At 43.0% G+C, this 23,436-nt stretch overlaps 1 protein-coding gene and 1 non-coding gene across 2 annotated transcripts in view; both read left to right on the top strand.

The window, feature by feature from the left end:
• Window positions 1-23,436, top strand: part of pcid2 (PCI domain containing 2) — a 63,513-nt gene that overhangs the window by 25,411 nt on the left and 14,666 nt on the right. The window contains exons 5-9 of the mRNA XM_068040117.1: window positions 1,481-1,548; window positions 7,836-7,875; window positions 11,682-11,736; window positions 19,300-19,403; window positions 23,199-23,274. Coding sequence (XP_067896218.1) covers window positions 1,481-1,548; window positions 7,836-7,875; window positions 11,682-11,736; window positions 19,300-19,403; window positions 23,199-23,274 — 343 coding nt within the window. The remainder of the gene's footprint in view (window positions 1-1,480; window positions 1,549-7,835; window positions 7,876-11,681; window positions 11,737-19,299; window positions 19,404-23,198; window positions 23,275-23,436) is intronic.
• LOC137374766 (U6atac minor spliceosomal RNA) lies at window positions 21,676-21,802 on the top strand. The gene has a single exon (XR_010975903.1). It is a non-coding gene; the product is annotated as a U6atac minor spliceosomal RNA (small nuclear RNA).

Below are 23,436 nucleotides of genomic sequence, written 5' to 3'. Positions count from 1 at the left end.
GTATTTATATGCCTACTCCAATTCAGTTTCTGGTCGATGGTAACCCCTTGGATGTTGATAGTGGGGTATTCAGCGATGGTAATGCCATTGAATGTCATGGGGAGATGGTTATATTCTCTCTTGTTGGAGACATCATTGCCTGGCACTTGTGCAGCACGAATGTTACTTGCCACTTATCAGCCCAAGCCTGGATACTGTCCAAGTCTTGCTGCATTTCTACACAGACTGCTTCAGTATCTGAGGAGTCACGAATGTTTTTTTTTATTTTATTCATTCATGGGATGTGGGCGTCACTGGCTATGCCAGCATTTATTGCCCATCCCTAATTGCCCTTGAGAAGGTGGTGGTGAGCTGCCTTCTTGAACCGCTGCAGTCCATTTGGGGTAGGTAGACGCACAGTGCTGTTAGGAAGGGTGTTCCAGGAGTTTGACCCAGCGACAGTGAAGGAACGGCGATATAGTTCCATCACACTCCTGAACATTGTGCAATCATCAGCAAACATCCCCACTTCTGACCTTGTGATTGAAGGAAGGTCATTGCTGAAGCAGCTAAAGATGGTTGGGCCTAGGACACTACCCTGAGGAACTCCTGCAGTGATGACCTGGAGCTGAGATGATTGACCTCCAACAACCACAACCATCTTCCTTTGTGTTAGGTATGACTCCAGCCAGCAGAGGGTTTTACCCCTGATTCCCATTATCCTCAGTTTTGCTAGGGCTCCTTGATGGCATACTCGGTCAAATGCTGCCTTGATGTCAAGGGCAGTCACTCTGACCTCACCTCTTGAGTTCAGCTCTTTTGTCCATGTTTGAACCAAGGTTGTAATGAGGTCAGGAGCTGAATGGCCCTGGCGGAACCCAAACTGAGCGTCACTGAGCAAGTGCTGCTTTACTGATGATTGAGAGTAGGCTGATGGGGCGGTAATTGGTCGTGTTGGACTTGTCCTGCTTTTTGTGTACAGGACATACCTGGGCCATTTTCCACATTGCAGGGTAGATGCCAGTGTTGTAGCTGTACTGGAACAGTTTGGCTAGGGGCGCGGCAAGTTCTGGAGCACAGGTCTTCAATACTATTGCTGGAATATTGTCAGGGCCCATAGCCTTTGCAGTATCCAGTGCCTTCAGTCGTTTCTTGATATCACACGGAGTGAATCGAATTGGCTGAAGTCTGGCATCTGTGTTGCTGGGGACTTCAGGAAGAGGCCAAGATGGATCATCAACTTGGCACTTCTGGCTGAAGATTGTTAAATTTGTAAATGTGTTAAATTTTTGAATTCCAAACCTAATGTTGAGTTCAATCTCGTTATGATCACTGTTAGATAAATGTTCTCTTACTGTTAAATTGTTAACTAAGTCATACTGATAGTATGTGGAGGATACTACCAGTGAAGAAGAATCTTCAAGGTAGATAATCGAACCTTAAGGTGCTTTAGATTCAACATTATAATGCAGTGAGTAATCTTGTTCTTTTTCCTTTACAGGTGTGCCTTTGCTGTTGCAAATCATGACTTTGTAGAGGCATACAAATACCAAACGTTCGTGGTTCAATATCCTTCTGAACAAAGAACTATGAGAAATTATAAACGTGGCTGAAAGAAATCTGGAATTACAATTTTTGCATTTTTTCCCACTTGAGTAGTCATTGCCCTAGCCCTGAACCCGCATCTGGCCAAGTTTCTCTACTATCTTTCCAAGCTCATCTCATCCATCAGATCCACCTCCTGCTCCTTTGACCATCCCCCCCATTCCCTTCCTGAACCCCATGCTACCTGGCATTGCAATAGCTTTCCTCTCTTCAGGTGCTGTCCTTCCTTTCTTTCAAAACCACCATCGCTAACCCCTTCTCAAACAAAAACCTCGGCTCCATATGTCCTTGCAAACTACTGCTCGGTCTCCAACCTCCCTTTCCCCTGAAGTCCTTGAACACATTGATGCCTCCCAAATCCATGCCCAAGTTTCGTACAACACCCTGTTGTATCTTCACCAATTGCAAAGGGCCCTAACCAAAGTCACAAATGACATCCGCCACGACTGGTGCTTATCCCTCCTCAACTTCTTTGCAGCCATTGACATGATTGAGCACCTCATCCTCTTCAAGCACTTCCCTGTTGTCCTGCTGAATGGGACTGTCCTTACTTGGTTCCATTCTTATCTATCTAATATTAGCCAGAGAATTTGCAACTATGACTTCTGTTCCCATCCCTACACTTACCTCTGGAATCTCTGAAGAACCTGTCCTTCCTCATCTAAATGCTGTTCCTTGACAACAACATCTGCAGGCATGGGGTCAGCTTCCGTATGTATGCTGATGACACCAACTCTACACCTCCATCATCTCTCTCAACCTTCCTTCCCCCCCACCCCCCTTGCCTCAACTGTCAGACTGTTAGTCTGACATCTAACCCTGGAAAGAGCTGCAATTTTCTCCAATTAAACATTGAGAAGACCAAAATCGTGTCTTTGATCCCAGCCGCAAACTCCCTTCCCTGACCATCGACTCCAGCCCTCTCTCTGGCCACTGTCTCAGGCTGAACTAGACCGTTTGCAAGCTTGATGTCCAGTTTGCTTCTGAGATGAACTTCCAACCACAACCCCACTCTATCACAATGACTTCCTCCTTCCACCTCTGAAAAATAACTTGCTTGCGTTCCTACTTCAGCCCATCAGTTGCTGAACTCTCATCCACGCTTTTGTCATCTCCAGCATCCACGCTTTTGTCATCTCCAGACTCAACTATTCCAATGCTGTCTTAGCCAGCCTCCCATCCTCCACCCTCCAGAAACTTCAACTCATCAAACCACTGCTGTCTATATCTTATCCCGCACCAAGTGCTACTTATCTATCACAATTATCCTTGCTGACCAACAATGGCTTCTGGTTCCTTAATGCCTCCATTTTAAAATTCTCGTTGAGGTTGTTTTGTTATTGACCTGAAATGTTAATCCTATCCTTCTCTTGCCTGACCTGCTATGTTGTCAGCTTTTTCTGCTTTTATTTTGGATCTGCACTATTTCGCTTTTTTATAAAATACTCATCCTAGTGCTTAAATTGCTTCATAGCCTTGCCCCTCCCTATCTCTGCAATATCCTCTGGCCCCATCACTCTCCCCTTTCCAAACTCTCTTAATTCTGAGCTTTTGTACATCCCCACCCCCTTCCTTTGTTCCGCCATTGACAGTTGTGCCTTCGTCTGCCTAGGCCTCATGCTCAGCAATTCCCTCCCTTAAGCACTCTCAGCCTCTCCATCTCCCTCTCCTCCTTTAAGATGCTCCTTAAAATCCACTTTTTGACCAAGGGGGGAATTTCAATCTAACTAGCTGAGTGGGAAACTTGACAGAATCGAGATAGGCACCTGTTTTTACTGCATTGACTTTATTGAATAATAAATTTGGGCGGGTGTAAAACGGGCGCCAACCTGAGTTCTCCGTTTTCCACAAGACGAAGGTTAAAATTACCCCCCCCCCCCCCCCCAGAATTATTGGTCACCCAGTGCAGTGGCCTGGATTGTGCAGTCAGCAGCAAAGCAACTATGCTCGCTCCTGTTTTCGAAGAAAGCTGCCCACAAAGATCTAGCCATCTCTGTAGTATGGATTTCACTTTTCCAATGCTAATTTGATTCTGACGTCATGTAGAGAAGATCTTTTTTTTTTTTAGAGATACAGCACTGAAACAGGCCCTTCGGCCCACCGAGTCTGTGCTGATCATCAACCACCCATTTATACTAATCCTACACTAATTCCATATTCCTACCACATCCCCACCTGTTCCTGTATTTCCCTACCACCTACCTATACTAGTGGCAATTTATAATGGCCAATTTACCTATCAACCTGCAAGTCTTTTGGCTTGTGGGAGGAAACCGGACCACCCGGAGAAAACCCACGCAGACACAGGGAGAACTTGCAAACTCCACACAGGCAGTACCCAGAACTGAACCCGGGTCGCTGGAGCTGTGAGGCTGCGATGCTAACCACTGCGCCATTGTGCCGCCCCTCTAGGGCATCCAGCAGCAGTAGTATCATCAAACAGGGAAAGCAGCCAATCACATTGATGAATTCTCACATAGCAAACCAGGAAGTAATATGCACTGAATATCCTTCACTTTTTATCAATTTTACAGAGAGCAAAATAAAAATTGGGGCCTGCACATTAGAAGCTGAAATGCCTTAAAATTTTTGAGGTTTGTGGAAGTTTTATAATAATGGAAAAAATTGACATTGCACAAATATAAAACTAGTTTTCCAGGGCCAGAAAGATTGTTCAGTAGTTATGACTTAGTTAAAATATAGTTTTACCAAATAAACAAGGTGCAATTTTTTTGGGGGGGAGGTGGGGTTTCACAGCAGTATTATAACGTAAAAGCTGAAGTTCTCGTCAGTTCAGTGATTTCTAAAGATTGTTGTCTGTGGGGACTTAAACAACACAACCCGTGGAGGAGCAAGGAATCAAACTGACAGCAACTTCTCGATTTCTGTGTTTATATGTGCATGTGCAGATATCAGAAGTTGCTGTCAGTTTTACAGATAATGTTGGGCGGTGCAGTGTTTAGCACTGCAGCCTCACAGCTCCAGCGATCCGGGTTCAGTTCTGGGTACTGCCTGTGCGGAGTTTGCAAGTTCTCCCTGTGACCGTGTGGGTTTCCGCCGGGTGCTCCGGTTTCCTCCCACAGCCAAAGACTTGCAGGTTGATAGGTAAATTGGCCATTGGAAATTGCCCCTAGTGTAGGTATGTGGTAGGAGAATGGTGGGGATGTGGTAGGGAATATGGGATTAATGTAGGATTAGTATAAATGGGTGGTTGTTGGCCGGCACAGACTCGGTAGGCCGAAGGGCCTGTTTCAGTGCTGTATCTCTAAATAAATAAATGAATGCTGACAGTTTTGCCGCCCTTTACAGTGGAAAATCTGGACCAATATCATCTTTGTTCTGGAATCCAATTTATTTCTGATTATGCCTCTGTGAAGCATTTTGGGGTGTTTTTGTATATTGACTGTTAGATACAAATGCTGTACAAACTATTGTAATAGTGCATAATTCCCCTAAAACAGCAGCCTTCATAGGACTGGAAGCATGTGATTAAACGCCTCTATTTCTGGTGTGTAATGATCTGGGATTGTTCACAATGCTGCACAATTAATTAATAAGCAATAATTAAATAATTTGGAAATGTTGACAGTACAAAATCAGTGTGTGTATATATTAGAGATATATTTGCAGTTCTGTTATACATGAATATAATAGTCTTGTACTGCATGTACTTTGTCAACTTTTTCCATTATAAGTTCCTATATCCACATTTATAATGGAAATAACCTATGTAAACTTGTCACACTAATTATACCACCTTCCTAGTGGATATGCTGCAATGTAATTTCCTCCCTCAGCCCCTGTACCAAGCAACTTCTCATCCTCAGTGATTTCAACTTGCATCTCAACTCATCATGCTCTCCTCTGAGTTCACTGCCCTCTTATCCTCCCTAAATCTCTCCCTCCATCCAAACTCCCCAACACACATTCACAGACACTCCCTTAACCTTGCCATCTCATGTGATCTTATTAGTCCCATCCTATCAATCACAGATAAGGCCATCTCTGATCAGTTCCTTGTATCATTCTTCACCCACAACCCTCTTCCACACCCAAACCCTTCTGGATCAGCCCCTGGGAAAAAACTATCCCCCAATTCACTTACAACTGTACTTTCAAAATTCCAACTGTCTATCCTTTATCCCTCCGTTCACCACAATATTTCTGCAGCTACTGATTTACTCAACTGCACCCTCACCTCCACCTTTGTGCTGTAGGCCCCAATAAAGCCATTACTCTCTCTCACCCTGACTGTTTCCCCGGTAAGGCTCTCCCTCATCTCTACTCCCTAAAGTCCGAGGGACTTTGAAGGATATGGTGAACAACTGGTTTAACCATCCACTGGCTGGACCACATAAAGCATTGTCTTGGTCTTGTTTGCTAAAACTGCTTACTTTTCTAGGATCATCCTGGAATGCAAAGATAAGCCCCAGCTTCTTTTCTCTACTGCAAACAGTCTTCTTAAACCCCTTTCCCTGTTTCCTCCACCCTCATCTCCAACAATAAGTGTAAGGAGCTCATAGACTTCTTTGGATGGTCTCGATATTAGTGACAATCAGCTGCTTCTGTTGCGTTCCTCCCTTCCACTAGACCAAATTTCATCTAAAGTTCCCCTCTATCCTAACCGTGAACTCCCATCTTTCTCTAGTGTCTCTTCTATCTCCCCTCATGCCCTCTCTGAGCTCCCTTTGTCCATGAGGCCCCCCTCCTGCTCCCTTGACCCTATTCCCACTAAACTGCTGACTACCCAACTTCCCCTCCTTGTCCCCATGTTAGCCAATATTATTAATGGTGCTCTGTCCTCAGCTTCTTTAGTACTTTGTTTCACCAATCTATCAGATAAAAATATATTTGAAATATTTAAAATCCAGTTTACTGGGTAGGAACTCCATTGCCCTCTTGCTGACTTCCCATACCATCATTTCTGTTCTCCCCACCCCCCACCACCACCAAGTTTCAGACTGTGCTTGCCTGATTCCCACCTGGTTGTATTGTTGCTGACTGCCCAATTTCAGGTCAGCCTATCCCACTTTTTGCTTTCCGTCGTGGTGTACTGGCTGCCGTTGAGCCTACTCCATTGGGCTTCTGATCCCACTGTGATCCCTTCCCTTGCGACACCTGCCTCCACAATGACCCTTGCCCTCTCCCCACCATTACTTCCTCTGAATATTTGTAATCCCTTCTTTCTGAGTGGTTCAGTGATTTAGCCACATACTGAATTTTTAAAGAGGAAGAATCTTTACGAGCATGTAACCTCATTATATTAATTAATGACAGCATGTTCATTGTTTTAGATGCTATAGCAAATAAAAAGCCCCTTAACTGAAAGAGGTGCAGTATTTTTAAATTAGCTTTACTGTTGGTAAATACATGATGACTCATCGTACTTTGAAAAGTAAACAGCTGGTGAGACCAGCAGTAGGCAGTTAGTTGCCATGAGGGCAGGAAGCAATGGCAGTGGTAGGAAGAAGGTGTGAATTCCCCGATGCCTTTTGTTATTTGTTGGTGTGCCCACTGCTCCTATAATTCATTAATTTGCTGGTGCTGCATGTTGTATTAATTCATTGATTTGTTGATTAAGGAATCCCTGCTGCTTCATTAATTTATTAATTCACCAGTACCTACTTTGCTGTAATATTCATTGATATTCTTTCATTGGTACTTGGTCATGCTGCATGTAGTTTGGGTTTGCTGACCTGACTAGTCCAATACTTTCCTGGATGGCCTCTCACCCTCTATAACCTTCAGTTCCTCCAAAGATCTGCTGCCCAGATTCCAAGCTTTGATTTTTAACATTCTCATCCTTGTTTTCAAATCTTTCCATGGCGTCCCTTATCTTTGTAACTTCTTCCAGCCACACAACCCTCCGAGATATTTGCACTTCTCCAATTCTGGCCTCTTGAGCATCCCCAATTTTAATTGCTCCACCATTTCTGGCTGTGCATTCATTGTCTAGGCTCTAAGTTCTTAAATTCCCTCCCTCTCTCTGCCTCTACCTTGCTTTTTTCATTTAAGATGCTCATAAAAACCACTGACTAAATGTTTGGTCATTTATCCTATTATCTCCTTATGTGGCTCCGCGTCAGATTTTATTTGAGAGCACTCCTGTGAAGTGCCTTGCGATGTTTCACTAGGTTAAAAGCATTGTGTAAATACAATTTGTTTTGTTAGATTTGTTGATCTGAACTTTAGTTCTCTGATTATTGAAGTTATGAAACAAAATATAAATATTTTCCTTCATTGGAAAACATCATTCTTAAGGGCCTTCCAAGCTCATAAAGAGGAGAACTGGTAAGTCTCAACTGTTAATTTGAATGCCTTTTCAAAATATATTCTTATATTATGATGTCGAATTTTTTTTTTTAATGACAGTTTTTTACTACCCACATTTACAAGGATGAGCAATTTCTTTACTGCTTAGCCCAAGTGGTATATCAGGTGTTATCCTTGGCCCAGTGGGCTTGTACTCACCTGTGAATACGGAGGCTATGGGTTCAAGTCCCACTCCAGGGACTTGAGCATATAATTTAGGCTAACATCTCAGTGCAGCACTCAGGGAGTGCTGCATTGTCACAGGTGCTGTCTTTCAGAAAAAATGTAGGGCGTTCTCCTGTTGTCATGGCTTCCATTTATTCCCCAACCAGCATCATTTAACTTTGCTGTAATATTCGTTGATATCCTTTCATTGGTACTTGGTCATGCTGCATGTTTGTGTTTGCTGACCTGACCAGTCTAATACTTACTAGGCAGCCTCACACCCTCTGTAAACTTTAGTTCCTCCAAAGATCCAAAAAAAATCACTAAAACATATTGGGCTGCATTTTAAGAGTCTGCTGCTGAATTAGGCGAGGTCGTAAAAAAAAAAATGCGGCCCATCCGCACAGGCACTGTGTCACAAAGACGCTGCATCTCAAATGCAGCGGCTCATTTGCATGGCCGCGGCGCCCGCCCCCCCGCGATGACATGGAGGGGAGCGGGTGAGCTGGCAATGGCATCCGGTGCCAAGGCGCTGGTGCCATTTTTAAAGGGCTTGCAGCCTTCAATGGACATTTAAAATTTAAAGGGCCAGGTAAATTAAATTTTCTCAAAACAGAATTAAATGACCTTTACATGCATTTTCCCACCTCCCAAAGGCATTTCCAAATATTCATGCTCTTTCCCCCCCAAAATTTGACTATTGAGAATTTGACCTTCCCCACCGGCCCCCCCCCCCCACTCCCCCAAAGTTCTGCAACTTTGCCCTTAACCCCGTCCCATCACCCCCCCGCCCCCCCATACCCCCGACCAATCCACATCGTTGTCACCCCGCACAGAGAAAAAAATCCTGCTTCCCACCCCCCTCCCCACGCCGCGTTTCCCCGAACGGGCATTCGAAGGCGCAGCATTGTCAGCTGCCTGAATGAAAATCGATGCGGCGATTGAGGAGGCGACAGGCCCCTCATTAAATCAGGTATGTAAATTAGTTTGCATATTGAAATGGGGGTCCTGTTGCCGAGTGACGGAGCAGCTGCCACGAGGCCTCGCTGCTGCTGCCGAAATTGGCACGGGGCCTGGCAGGGTCGGTGGCGGGCCTCCGCCACACCGATCTTCATTGCCCCGCCACCGTTCCTGATGGCGGAGGGCCTTTAAAATCCACCCCATTATCTGGTCGTATATCTTATTGCTGTTTGTGGGGCCTTGCTGTACACACGTTGGCCATATTTCCCTGCAAAAGAGTAGCGACTATACTTCAAAAGTCCTTCATTGGCTGTGATATGCTTTGGGACTTTCTGAGGATTTGAAATGCTCTATATGAATGCAAGTTCATTCACATGTTTAATTCTGTGTGGCTTTAGAAGAAACTCATTCTTTGCTCTTATAAAACAATGCATTCCTGAAATTTGTATCCCGCATTTTGAGTTCAGAACTCGAAAGAAAACAAATTGGTAGTTTTCTCTCAACTGTTTATTACAGATAGTGAGGCTGGACCTGTCCAGGTACACAAACCCAACTTAATCAGGACTAATGTTTCCACATGTGCCATTTTAATGGGTCTCAATGATTCACACCAAACCAACTTAAGATCTAAAAACTGAAAGATAAATGAGCCTTTTAGAAGAATGAGAGATAAACTAGAAAGGTATTCCAGTCTAATGGGCTGAGTAATCTGTTTAAAGGAGAAGCAGGAGGTTACTAGATGATGTAATTTAAAGCGACAATGGATAGACAAAAGTGCAAATTATGAATGGTTCATCCAAGGGAAAGGTGGCGCAATGGAAGAAAGTAGAGAATAGAGAGAAAGCCAGCAAGGTGACAAATAAAATTTTTGACAATGTATTATGGGTTTAAGTCCCACTCCAGAGACTTGAACACATAATCCAGGCTGGTAGTTCAGTAACGTACTGTGGTATGCTGCTTTTCGGATGAGACGTTAAACCAAGTTTAAACATTGAACCAATGTCTGCTGTCTCAGGTGTACATAAGAGATTCCATAGTGCTATTTGCAAGAAGAGCAAGCAAGTTAACTCTGGTGTCCTGGTAAATATTTATCGCTCGATCAACTTTACCAAAGTAAATTATCTGTTCATTATCTCATTGCTGTTTGTGGGATCATGCTGTGTGCTGTTGTGTTTCCCTACATTACAATTTATCACAGTTCAAAAGTACTTCATTGGCTGGGAACTGCCTTGGGATGTCTTGAGGTGATATACTCTATACAAAAGCACAAATTTTTTTTTCTTTCTTGAACTGTGCTACAACTGGTCTGTTTTGTTACCAATTTGGAAATGGCACGCTAACTTTTAAGAATCTATTGTGGGAGGGAAAAGCTGAAGGGGTTACAGTGATGTGGTGCAAGATACAAGCTGCACTCCAGCCGTTGTTCAATTAGCAGTCCCCCGGCTGTATCAGGGTCTATGAAACCCGCCTGAAATACAGAATGTGATTTCTGTGTTTGCAGAAATGGAATCCAGAATTCAGCCTTCAGCACAGAATACTCCCCCAGTCCTGAACAATGACCCTGGGCACAGCTGTCTGAATTGCTGTAAAGTTAAAATAACAACTTCTGCAAACAAACAACCAATTTGGCACAGCTATTAGAAATGGATATCTGCAGACTTTTGACAAGTCATGTTCTCTCTGTGCTGTACTGGATTGTAGCCTTGATGCTGATAACGCTGTAAATTTTCTGTGATGCTAAATCTGTTGGTTACAGTCTGTGTGACATGAAGGCAGCACAGTGGCGCAGTGGTTAGCACCGCAGCCTCACAGCTCCAGGGACCCGGGTTCAATTCTGGGTACTGCCTGTGTGGAGTTTGCAAGTTCTCCCTGTGTCTGCGTGGGTTTCCTCCGTGTGGTCCGGTTTCCTCCCACATGCCAAAGACTTGCAGGTTGATAGGTAAATTGGCCATTATAAATTGCCCCTAGTATAGGTAAGTGGTAGGGAATTATCGGGACAGGTGGGGATGTGGTAGGAATATGGAATTAGAGTAGGATTAGCATAAATGGGTGGTTGATGGTCGGCACAGACTCGGTGGGCCGAAGGGCCTGTTTCAGTGCTGTATCTCTAAATAAATAAAAAAAAAATAAGGCCCTAAGTGTCAACTATCGCACCTGGGAGTCACTAGCTGGAAAAAGAGGGAAATGGCAACACAGACTGTGGACTGGTGTGCACTACCATGACAACCAGTTGCTTCAGCAGCTTGGCCACAGACGCCAATGTTAAAAACAACAACAGCTTCACGTGTAGCACTTGTAGCAGAACCTACCTTTCAAGGATTGACCTTCACAGCCATCAGCCAAAGTGCACCAAGAAAAGGGACCCCACCTAAATGGATTATTTGCTGTGTGTCCTTCGTCTTTCATAGCTAGAAGGATGCCAACCAATCATCCTAAATAGCACACCATATACAATCTCATTGTAACTATGTACAGCAGGAGAAATGTTGGTTTGTTTTAAAGTTTTCCTGACTGCCAATAAACTTTTCAGAACTCTGTAAAGTGGCAAAGATCTAGGAGCTTGGAAACTCTGAGCAGCTGAGAGAGGGTAGAAACATAGATTGATTTTTAAATGTGGTGCGTTTTTAAAAATTTTGATATATGTGTGTTTTGTTACTTAGGGCTTTACCGATTATGTATGTGGTAGCTCTGGACCTGCGAATCTTTGCAAATAATGTGAGTATTGCACTGTTTATGAGACTCTATTAAATGCAAATTCCTTTGCTAGAACTTGAACTACAATGCATCCTTCATTCTGCATCCTTCACATGGCACAGGAATTTCATAGGTTCTGGGAAACGCACACACTCAGTATATGTGAAAATGTCATTGTGACATTACTGACAGACAACCCTGTATTTGATCACCTATTTCTGCCTCGTATAAATCCTTAGGACCTGCAGCACTTCTCAGTTAATTGCATTGAACACCTTGTTATCGATTTTAGGATGACGTCCCGGTCTCTCTGCAGGCTTAGACAGTTGGATTAGACAGTTATCAAACATATAGTGAATTAATTTGACCTGTCCAGCCTTTCTTTTCAGGTCTCTCCCAAGCCCATGGTATTGGCACTGGGTGATGGTGTCCAAAAGAAAAATTACACTAGCATACAAGAATAAAATTAGGGACACTGTTAGTTATGTTACTGGAGTAATAATCCAGACAATGTGAGCTCAGATTCCACCATGGCAGTTTGAAAATTTATTTTAGTTTAAAATGTCTGGGAATTAAAATCTGGGATATCAGTCGATGTGACCAGTACGGTGTCCTCTATGAAAGGAAACCTGCTGTCCTTACCTGGTCTGTCCTGTACGTGACTCCAGTCCCACACCAACGTGATTGACTCTTAACTGCCCTCTGAGTGGCATAGCAAGACTTAGTTGTATCAAATCCCAATAACTACACCAGTTCAAGAAGGCCCACCACCGTCTTCTCAGGGCAAAGAGGGATAGGCAATGAATGCTGGCCTTGCCAGTGATGCACACGTCCTGGGAATGAATTAAAAATGAGAAGTAGAAAAACTGTGTCTTTGGTAATGTAACGCAGGCCATCAATGGACAGACAAGGGACAATTTTGTGCATCAGCAGAATGTAGCTTCTGGGACTGCTACAACTGTGGCAGGCCTGGTCAGACCACCCACTCCAGCAGCTTGGCTCAGTAGGTCTGTCATGTGAGAAGGAGAACATTTGCCTCACAACCGTAGTCCAAGAAATCATCTGGCAGCGAGCCTGGCTTCATATGGCCAGCTGCTCCCATTACGACTTGGCTCAACCACAGCCGGGCATCCTAAATGTAACACATTTCAGCATCCCCTTACTTTAATGTAATATTTGTGCTCAGAGACTCCCACTCTTCTTTCACAAGTAAACCTACAAGTTCCCAAAGGGTGTTCAAATCAGACCACCTATTGGACCCAGTTATGGTGGCAGTATTGTCAACCGAGACAGTCACCAATAGGAAGTTTTCATCCCAGTCAGGACGGAGAAAAGTTCTACTTCAGTTCATTATTTTTGTTGTAGTTCACACAAATCATTGATCTTCACAGTATTTAACTGAGAGAAATTGCAGTTCATCCAGATTTGGATGTCGAACAAACAGTCTGACAGCGGAGGCGATGGAGGGATTGCAGAGGTGGTGGTGAGTTACAGCTGGGTGTCATCAGAGTACGTGACCCCATGTCTTCAGGTGATATCACCAAGGGACAGCATGTAGATGAGGAAAAGGAAGGGGACAAGGATAGATCCTTGGGGAGTATGGGGGAAAATAATTGATAATGCTTCAGGGATTATAGTCAACATTTTGGTTTCATACCCTTTCACCAGAACCAAAAAGATGAGAAATGGTAAGCTGAAGCTCTATCCTGGATCTCTCATAGTCATAGAACAGCGTACTGTAGCAGAGTTTCCTGCCTCAACCCCATTCTTAACAACAAGGGGCGTCCATCTGCAAGAGATTCGGTTAAGAAGAGATGACAAATGGAGCAGTCTACCTGACACAGGGGCAGGTTGGAACTAAGAGCAGTGAGACTAACTCTCCAAAAACCCTTCACACTTTAATCAGATCTTTCATAACATGATCTGTTTATCTGAAACGAACTTCAGTTCCTCCAGTCTCTCCTCCCGATTCTAGTCTCATCCTGGTGAATCGCTTCTTCAAATAAAGTGCTCAAAATTTGATGCACTATTCTATCTGCAGCCTAAGAAGTGATTTGCACAGGTTTACCATGACCTGTCTGCTTTTGTGCTCTATGCTTGTATTTATAAAACCCAGGATCCTGTATGCCATTTCCCCCAGCTTTATCAATTTGTCCTTCCTTTTGATATTTGAAGCCATTAATCTCTATTCCTCTATCCCTTTTAGAGTTTTAGCCTTTAATGTACATTTTCTCTTTGCTCATCCTCCCAAAGTGTATTCCACACTTTATGCATTAAATATTATCAGCCTCCTTTCTGCACAATCCACTGACCTGTCTTCCCTCCTGAATTCACTTAACTCTTCACAGTTAACTATTTTCCTATTTTTCTGTTGGTTGCACATTTTGTGTCCCATATACCCAAGTCCAGATCATTTCGATATGCAGTTGCTACCACTTATGTCAGGCATGTTGGAGTTAACACGGTTTGCCCGCTGTGAGGTGAACAGTAATATAAGTAGTGCTTCTCAAACATTGAATTTCAAAATGCTTTCAAATCACCAGTTATCAAAAAATACCAGCATGTATAAGAGTTCTTTATTGAATCCACACTTCTTTGAAAATGTCATTGTGTCTGGATTAGAACTTTGGTGCCATTTTCTGAACAGCCATTTGGTGCCCAGCTAGTCATGCTGTCTCTGAGAGACGGTGATTTGGGCAGACCCAGGTGCTGCACTAGGCTGTGCTGTCTCATCTTTTGCCTATTTTTCTGGTTGATGCTGATGCTCGCGGTTTTTCCAGCTATGTTTGCTGCCGCAGACCGTGTTAGCTATAGCCTGAAAATAATGTAACTGAAGTAATCACACCTTAAGAAGCTGCAGGCAGCTGAGTCTGCTGGATAGACAGAACGTTTAATGTAATCTTAGCAGTGCCTTTGTCATTGACATCTATAGGATTGGTAAATGGCTAACATTAGTTGCCTGGTTGGTTGCAGTAACCATGGGCGGTATCAATCGTGGGGACTGTATTAACAAGAACAATAGTCCCAACAATGACCTTGGGGGACATCACTGTTTACATCCTTCCAGTGCGATAAACATCCATTAACCACGACTATGTGATTTGTGTCCTTTAACCAGCTTCTTATTCATGCTGCCACATTCCCTTTAATACTGCGTGCCTCCTATCCAGTTGAGAGGGTCTCAGCAGCTGCTTGATCCCTGTGCTCCAAACTTCCAAACAAAGGGCAGCCAAGTTGGTAGTGGAGTGTATCCATGGAAGTGACCAGGAGCATGTTTTTCCGTAATTGCCCTTGAGAAAGTGGTGATGATCTGCCTTCTTGAACCACTGCAGTCACATTACACATTACCACATTAGAGATACAGCACTGAAACAGGCCCTTCGGCCCACCGAGTCTGTGCCGAACATCAACCACCCATTTTATACTAATCCTACACTAATCCCATATTCCTACCAAACATCCCCACCTGTCCCTATATTTCCCTACCACCTACCTATACTAGTGACAATTTATAATGGCCAATTTACCTATCAACCTGCAAGTCTTTTGGCTTGTGGGAGGAAACCGGAGCACCCGGAGAAAACCCACGCAGACACAGGGGGAACTTGCAAACTCCACACAGGCAGTACCCGGAATCGAACCCGGGTCCCTGGAGCTGTGAGGCTGCGGTGCTAACCACTGCGCCACTGTGCCGCCCCAATCTAAAATACCTTTATACCTAGTTAGCTCCACAATATATTTTTCCAGGAAACTATTGTGGAAGGATTCTACAAACTCATCTTCCAGACTACCTTTGCCAAATTTGATTAAAATCCCCCATGATTATTACATTGCCTTTGTTACAAGCTCAAATTATTTCTTGCTTAATGCTTTGTCCAACGTATAATTACTGTTAGGAAGCCTACAAACTACTTATACCAGCATTTGCTGACCCTTGTGATTCATAATCCCCACTCATATTGATTCTGATTCCTAATCTTCTGAGCCAAGATCTGATCTTAACACTGTCCTTATGTCATCCTTTACTATTAGGGCTACTCCTTCAATTCCATTCTGCCTGCCTTTTCAAAACATCGTGTACCCTGGAACATTTATTTTCCAACACTGGTCACCTTGTAATCATGTCTCTGTAATAGCGATTAGATCAAAACCATTTATCTCTATTTGTGCTTTTAATTCATCTAGCTTTTTATGACTGCTTCACGCATTCAGATAACAAGCCTTTAATTTTATTTTTTAAACTATTCTTTGCACTATTTATTCTTATGCCAATTTGCAGGTGGCTCAGATAGTAATCTAGAGATTAATACCCTTGAGGTTCTACTTATTAATTTAGAAGACAAAATCAAACTCCCTCCTCAGAACCTCATTCTTAGTTCTACCTATGTCGTTGCTTCTTACCATGGACCATGACAACTGGATTCTGCACCAAGTTTTAAACAATAAACATGCTATCCACATCAGCTGGTGATTGTATCCAATTAATAACTCCAGAGAAGCTGAAATTAGTGACTACTATTAATAAACTAAAGGGTCATACTTTTAACCGATTTTTCAATGAAACTCATTTTAACAATCCAGTTTGTTTAAACAACAGCACTACATTACCAGTCTTGTCTCAGTGAGAGCAAGTTAAAAGACTGCAGGTTCATGTCCCAGTCCAAGATGAAAGAGTGTTGGAGATGCCATCTTTTGCATGAGATATTATACCAAGTCCTCATCTGAGCTCTTAGATCCCATGTTTGTTTCAAGTGACCAGGTGAGTTCGAATAACATCTTGGCCAACCCAGCACCACAAACACTCCTTGAGGTGTAGGTCTACAGTGCTGTTAGACTTCATAGCAGTTTGATACAACTGAGTGGCTTGCTAGGGCATTTAGGAGTCGACCACATTGCTGTGGGTCTGGAGTCACATGTAGGCCAGACCAGGTAAGGATGGCAGATTTCCTTCTCTAAAGGACATTAGTGAACCAGATGGGTTTTTACAACAATCGACAATGGTTTCATGATCACCATTAAATTAGCTTTTAATTCCAGATTTATTAATTGAATTCAAATCTGCCATGGTGGGATTCGAACCCATGTCCCCAAAGCATTAGCCTAGGCCTCTGGATTACTACTGCATTGACATTACCACTACGCCACTGCCTCCCAACCCACATCCATAATTGCTTCAATTGAATTCAGTTGAAATTACAAGGCTGCCACATGGAGCAATTCTGACAAATTTAAGCACTATTTAGAAAATCTAACTGCAGCACCGAGCAGATTGGTCTGAAGCTGGTATTCTGACTCCTGTGCAGGAATAAGTCCTTGCTAAAGTTGTACTTTGGCATCTTCCCACAGTATTTGGAAGATGTGGAATGAATCAGAAAGGTAGTGTTCATTCTCTGAATAACTTGCACACTCCACACACCCTGTTCCTCTCTGTTCCATGGGGCAGTGTTAAGTGGTTGGTTAGTTTCCCTTCACATTCAGGTTAAATAAGCTGCTGAGTCCTAGGGCTTTATATAACTCCAGAGCAGGAGACAATGGTGCAGTGTCATCGCATTTTAATTTGTATGCTCAGCACCTGATTTCCCCAGAGCAAAGCTTGCCTTTTCTATGACGTGCAGATTGTTTAACTCTCGAAGCAAAGAGGGCCATCTTGATAGAAGGTAAAAGGGATGTCTCACTCGGGAACTGGAATTAGCAGATGATTGACATCTCTAACATCTCAATTATCAAGTGTTGGTTTTGAAGTCATGGTCATAATCTAGAAGGTCACAGTTGAGTAGATACAGTATCATAAAACCATCCTTACCATATTACTATATTGGAAATTTCACTGAGAGACCATCAGATGGTCAGTATGAGAAACAGAAAATGGTCAAAATGGTGCTTTGAGGGGGGGATGCTTTTAGGCTTCAATTGAGATATATTGTTTCAGGACTAAAGGGAGCTCAAACTGCACCTAACCAATTTGAAGCTCCAGATATGCCTGGTCAGCAACAACTTGTATTTATGTAGTGTCTTTACATATAAATTCACAAGGAGCTTCACAGGAGCATTATAAAACAAAGTATGATACCGAGCTACAAAAGGAGTTATTAGGGTAGATGACCAAAAGCTTGGTCAAACAGGTAGGTTTTAAGGAATGTATTAAAGGAGGAAAGTGAGGTGGGTAGGGAGGGTATTCCGGAGTTTGGAGCCTAGGCAACTGAAAGCACGGTCACCAATGGTGGAGTGATTAAAATTGGGGCTGCATAAGAGGCCAGAATTAGAGGAGCATGGATATCTTGGAGGGTTGTGGGGCTAGAAGAGATTACGGAGATAGGGATTTGAAAACAACGATGAGAATTTTAAAATCAAGATGTTAATTGACCAGGAGCCAATATAGGTCAGCGAGCACAGGGGTGATGGGGGAAAGGGTCTTGATGTGAGTTGAGATACGAGCAGCAGAGTTTTGGATGACCTAAAGTTTATGGTGAGTAGAATGTGGAGGCCAGCAAGGAGTGCACTGGAATAGTCAAGTCTGGATGTAACAAAGGTATGAATGAGGGTTTCAACAGCAGGCTGAAGTTGGATGATGTTACGGAGGTGGAAATAGGCGGTCTCAGTGATGGCACGAATATGAGGTTCGAAGGTTATCACGAGGTTAAGTGTGACACCAAGGTTGTGACAGACTGGCTTAATGTCAGACTGTTGCCAGGGAGAGGGTTGGAGTCAGTAGCTAGGGAACGGAGTTTGTAGCGGGAACCGAAAACAGTGGCTTCAGTCTTCCCAATATTTAACTGAAGGAAAATTCTGCTCATCCAGTTCTGGATGTCAGATAAGCAGTCTGATAATTTAGCAACAGTGGAGGAGCCAAGAGAGGTGGTGGTGAGTTAGAGCTGACTGTCATCAGCATACATGGCAAAACTAACGCTGTGCTTTTGGATGATGTAGAGCAGCATGTAGATGAGAAACAGGAGAGGGCCAAGGATAGTTCTTTGGGGGACAGCAGAGGTAACAGTGCAGGATCAGGAAGAGAAGCCATTGCAAGTGATTCTCTGATGGCAAAGCCAGGTGAGATGGAAAATATTCTATTTACTAACATGAGCGACCATCGCCTTGATGTTACAAGTTGCCAAACGAGGTCAGCCAAACCGGAGAGGGTGATGGGGAGCAGGTCTGGTGCTGACTGATTTTCCCATGTGAAAGGCAACAGTTTATTCAATATTCGTATAAATTAAAACCTATTTCATCTGCTCCTTCAGATTGATCCTGCTCATGGATCTGTTTCTAGCATTTATAAGTTTTCTGTTTAGCCCATTGTGTTAAGGTTTGAGTTGCGTTATTAAAGTCATTGACATACAGTCCTAAATACAGTAAATACAATCCATCTTGGCTAATAAAGGCCTGTATTAGTTGTGTGAAATCAGATCATGTGCACAAGAGTTCGCTTGCATCACTTAAAAGTATCCAATGAAAAGGTGGTATAAATTTGCACTGGAGGCCACAGATTTAGTACAAATGCAATGATAACCAGAAGTATATCATCAGAAGCTGTTAAAATGTCATTTTCCCCCCTCATTTTCTTCCTCCTCCCTGTTTTCTGACCAGGCTGACCAACAGCAAGGAAAGAAAGGAAAGGGCAAAATGGGAGATATGCTGGAGAAAGCTGCTGAATTACTGATGAGTTGTTTCCGGGTCTGTGCCAGTGACAAGTAAGTGTTTTAATAACTTACCTTGTTCAATTATGTTAAGTACAGTGCTACATTAGCCTATGATTTAAAAACTACCTCCTGTGATCTTCTGTGATAAAGAATTTTCTAATTAGCCAAATTTTTAAATCGCAAGTGGCAGCAAACAAGCAATGGTGCATATTTATCTAATCTACGTAACAGGAGAGGACTATTCTCTTCCATCTGTTTCACAGCCACACCTCATGCTCTTAGAGCATTATCTTTTACTAATTTAAATCTTCATACCAGCAGTTCCCAAATGGACTGTCCACATGGGCCACGTAAGTGTGTACCCTGGAGTTTCAGGGACCACATCTAGAGGATAGGTACGTCACGTGGAGTTTTGGAGGTTGATACGAAAGTGCTTCCATTTTTAAAGTTTTTTTTTGAGGACTTGTGTATTTTATAATATGGACATTGTTTTATTTGGGAAAACTGAAAAGGATTCCATGGATGTCTTTTTCTTTGGGTTCATTGAAAGGACACTAAGAGGTCTTGTTTGAAAACATTTACTGGAAGTTACCTGTCTTCAGATAAATACCAAGCAGGCACTTTTTGACCTGCAGAGGATGTTTACCGAGAAGTGACAGGTCAAGATTTATAGGGGTCAGGAGGCTTGACTGTTGAGATTTTGCTTTTGGTTTCACTTTGGTCAGTATTGGGGTGTGAACTGTTTTGAAGACAGTTGGAGAAAACCAGTCAAGAGAGCAGTCACTATCAGCACCCTCTTCCATCTCTTTGAGAACTTCCTGAGAATCAAGTGTAATAAATAGAGACACCCCTGTTGTCACATTTCTCCAGGAAATCCTGCCAAACTGATCCTCAACATCGCCTGAAAAGAACTGCTCTAGAAAGATCCCAGTGACAGCTGTCTATGTGTATTTGGCACGCCAAACCAAAAAGGGACAACTGACATCTTTCCATATTTCTTTTTTTTCTTCAAGAATTAGCAAGTATTTGGCCAAAGTATACCTTTTTTGTCTTTTTTTTTTGTGACAGAGCTCCAAACAGAAAAACTCTATTTTTCGGTTAACCTGTGTATGTGTATGGGGCTAAGGTAAAAAGGGAACTTTTAAATTTCAATCTGTGTGTTAATGCTTTGCTTCATTACTGGTTAAGTCTTGTTTTATAATAAACTGATAATTTTGTTGTTTATTAAAGAAACCTGGTGGGCGTATTTTTATTCTGGGATAAAGAGCAGAGTTTATGATTGACCACATCAGAAACTGGATAAACATTTAAATATATATTGTGACCTGTGGAGAAGTGGAAATAGAAAAGACAGTGCACTCTTTCCACCTTGGTCCTACCATGGTCATGGACAAAGGATAGGTGTGTAGCATGGAGCATCAGTTGATGTACAAAGGACAGGTGTGTACCATGGAGTGTCAGCACAAAGAACTCTTTTCTTCTGATGAAAGGTCACTGACCTGAAACGTTAACTCTGCTTCTCTCTCCACAGTTGCTGCCAGACCTGCTGAGTATTTCCAGCATTTCTTGTTTTTATTTCAGATTTCCAGCATCTGAAGTATTTTGCTTTTATTTAAGATTTTGGGAAGGTTGTACTCGTCAGTTGCAGGCCCGCTGGTGGCTAGTCAGGCTTATCTGTGACCGGCAGATTCTCCCACAGCGGGTACAAGCGAAGGTGTAGTCGCTGCTGGGAGCAATTGCATCTATACTTCTCCTCTTTTTCTCTTTCATGCTGGTTCTTTGCTCCGTCTCAAAGGTGTCTGTATCCCTCCTGATCTTTTATCTCCAGGCATCACTATCAATGGCCTGCGCTTCCCATTGCTAACGGTCGATGTGGCACACAGAGAGGGACTTCCTCAGGGAGTCGATGACGATGCTTGGTGGTCTATATTCTTCTTGGGGTGTAGACTGATGCAGGACTTCATTTGTCTTTAAACTGATTTTGAGTCCGAAGAGTTGTGCCGACTCGGACAAATGTGTTGTTATACGTTGCAGGTCTGACTGACTGGGCCAGGACAGCACAGTAATCGGCAAAAGGAAGTTCACGGATGCGTTTTTCTTGTGTCTTTGTGCGAGCCTGAAGAGGCCTGAGGTTGAAAAGGCTTCCCTCAGTCCGGAAGCGAACGTAAACTCCCTCCTTTAAGGTCTTCTGTTGCCTGCTGCAGCATCATGCTGAAAAAGTTGAAGGGCCGGGGCCACCACACATTCCTGCTTCACAGCATTGGAGATTCGGAAGGGACTTGAGATGTTGCTGTTGTGCTTGACTTGTCTGTACTGATTGCCCGTGTTGCCTGAAAGGAGAGAAGGTTAGCACTCCCCTTAATGAGGATGGAAGGGGCTCTAGTGGCCTGACAACACACAAATGGTTACGGCATTGCCGTCTACTTAGTGGCTTCTAACCATGTCAGACTGCTCCAACTACTGTGGGATCACCCTCCTTTCTATTGCTGGGAAGATCCTGGTTAGAATACTTCTGAACAGCCTTGTGCCTACCATTGCAGAAGAAAACCTCCCAGAGAGCCAGTGTGGTTTCAGAGCAAACAGAGGAACCACAGACATGGTATTTGCACTCAGACAATTACAAGAAAAGTGTTGTGAACAAAACAAAGGCCTGCATGTCACTTTCGTAGATCTCATTTGACACTGTGAGCAGAGATGGACTTTGGAAAAATCCTTGAAAAACTTGGATGCCCACCCAGGTTCCTGGCCATGGTGAAGCAGTTTCATAAAAATCCAGATCCACAAAATTTAGAAAAGGCAAACAAGAAATATAAGTGCAAATAAAAATAAGTTGCCTGACCTTTGTGGGCTGAGTTCAAGGGCTGTATGAGGTCTGTAGATTGCAGTTTGGAACCCCTGCTTTCGATTGTCATCTTTGTTTTTTAAGGGACTGTATTTTTCAACTTCTAATTGGTATTTCTTACTGGGTACAAAATGATTGGTGGACAGACGTTTCCCTACAAAATGCTATCTGCAAGTTAAGCTGGCTTAATGGTTTCTCACCCGCTCCACTCCAAAATATTAGAGGTTTTGTGTAAGTGTGCACTAACTATTGCTTATTTGTTTTGCTTACCTTTGAGTCATCTGTGCTTGGTCTCCAAGGCATACCTACAGCTGAGATTTCTTCTTGTCCACAATGCCATGCATCTTGGAGCAGGTAAAATATGCCCCTCTCCCTGATGCCCCCTCTCATGGTTGTAGTTCTGCCCTAACATTGCAACCAGACCCCAATATGCTGCCTGAGATTTCTGCCACCTTTTAGTTTGTCAGCTCAGTTTTAGTAAATTTGCTGTGTCACACTTCCTTGGGAGAGGATTTCTTATTCATATAATCTTCCACTTGTGAACTTTTTAATGATTAAGAAAATTCCAAGCCAGATCCTCTGAACGACTCACTGGAGATAAATGCATTTTGTTGGCATTTGTACTTTTCCAAGGTCTAAACAATGAAGTACACTTTTTAATTTCGTCCATTTTGAGTAGACTGAGAATCTCGTCCAGTTTATGCTTCATATAATTTAAACTCATTAAAGAAATTAATTGCCACTGTGTATGCTCAAATACATTTTTCTCAATTTATTTATATGTAAAATTCTATAGAGCAGGAGCTGACCGTAATGTTCCACCCAGAACATAACACAGAGTGAAGAAGTGATATCTTCACCCTGACAGTGAGAGGCAACTTTGGTCAGGGAGCTCTTTTCATAGTACATTGAAATGTAAAAGGAATTTGGTAATTTTCTGACTTTACTGATTTTTTTTTTTTAATGATAGTTTTACTAAATTTTATCATTGCTTCTGAAAATAGCCGTGCTGGAATCGATGGCTCAAAGAAGTGGGGAATGCTGTTTCTCATCAATCAGCTGTTCAAAATATACTTTAAGGTAAGAAAAGTATTTACAGTTCTGTAACTGTACAACCAGCATTCATTCAATAGCCTCAATATGAGCAGGGAGGTAAGAAGTGTTGAAGATAGCCGAAGAACCCAGAAAAACTGGGAACAGATTGGTCAGGGCCTTCACAAAAGCAGGATCTCCTTACCATTC

This window comes from Heterodontus francisci, chromosome 10, assembly GCF_036365525.1.
Source record: "Heterodontus francisci isolate sHetFra1 chromosome 10, sHetFra1.hap1, whole genome shotgun sequence".
Taxonomy (NCBI): Eukaryota; Metazoa; Chordata; class Chondrichthyes; order Heterodontiformes; family Heterodontidae; genus Heterodontus; species Heterodontus francisci.
The sequence above is the reverse complement of the archived record's forward strand: the minus strand, read 5'-3'. Positions and strand labels throughout refer to the sequence as shown.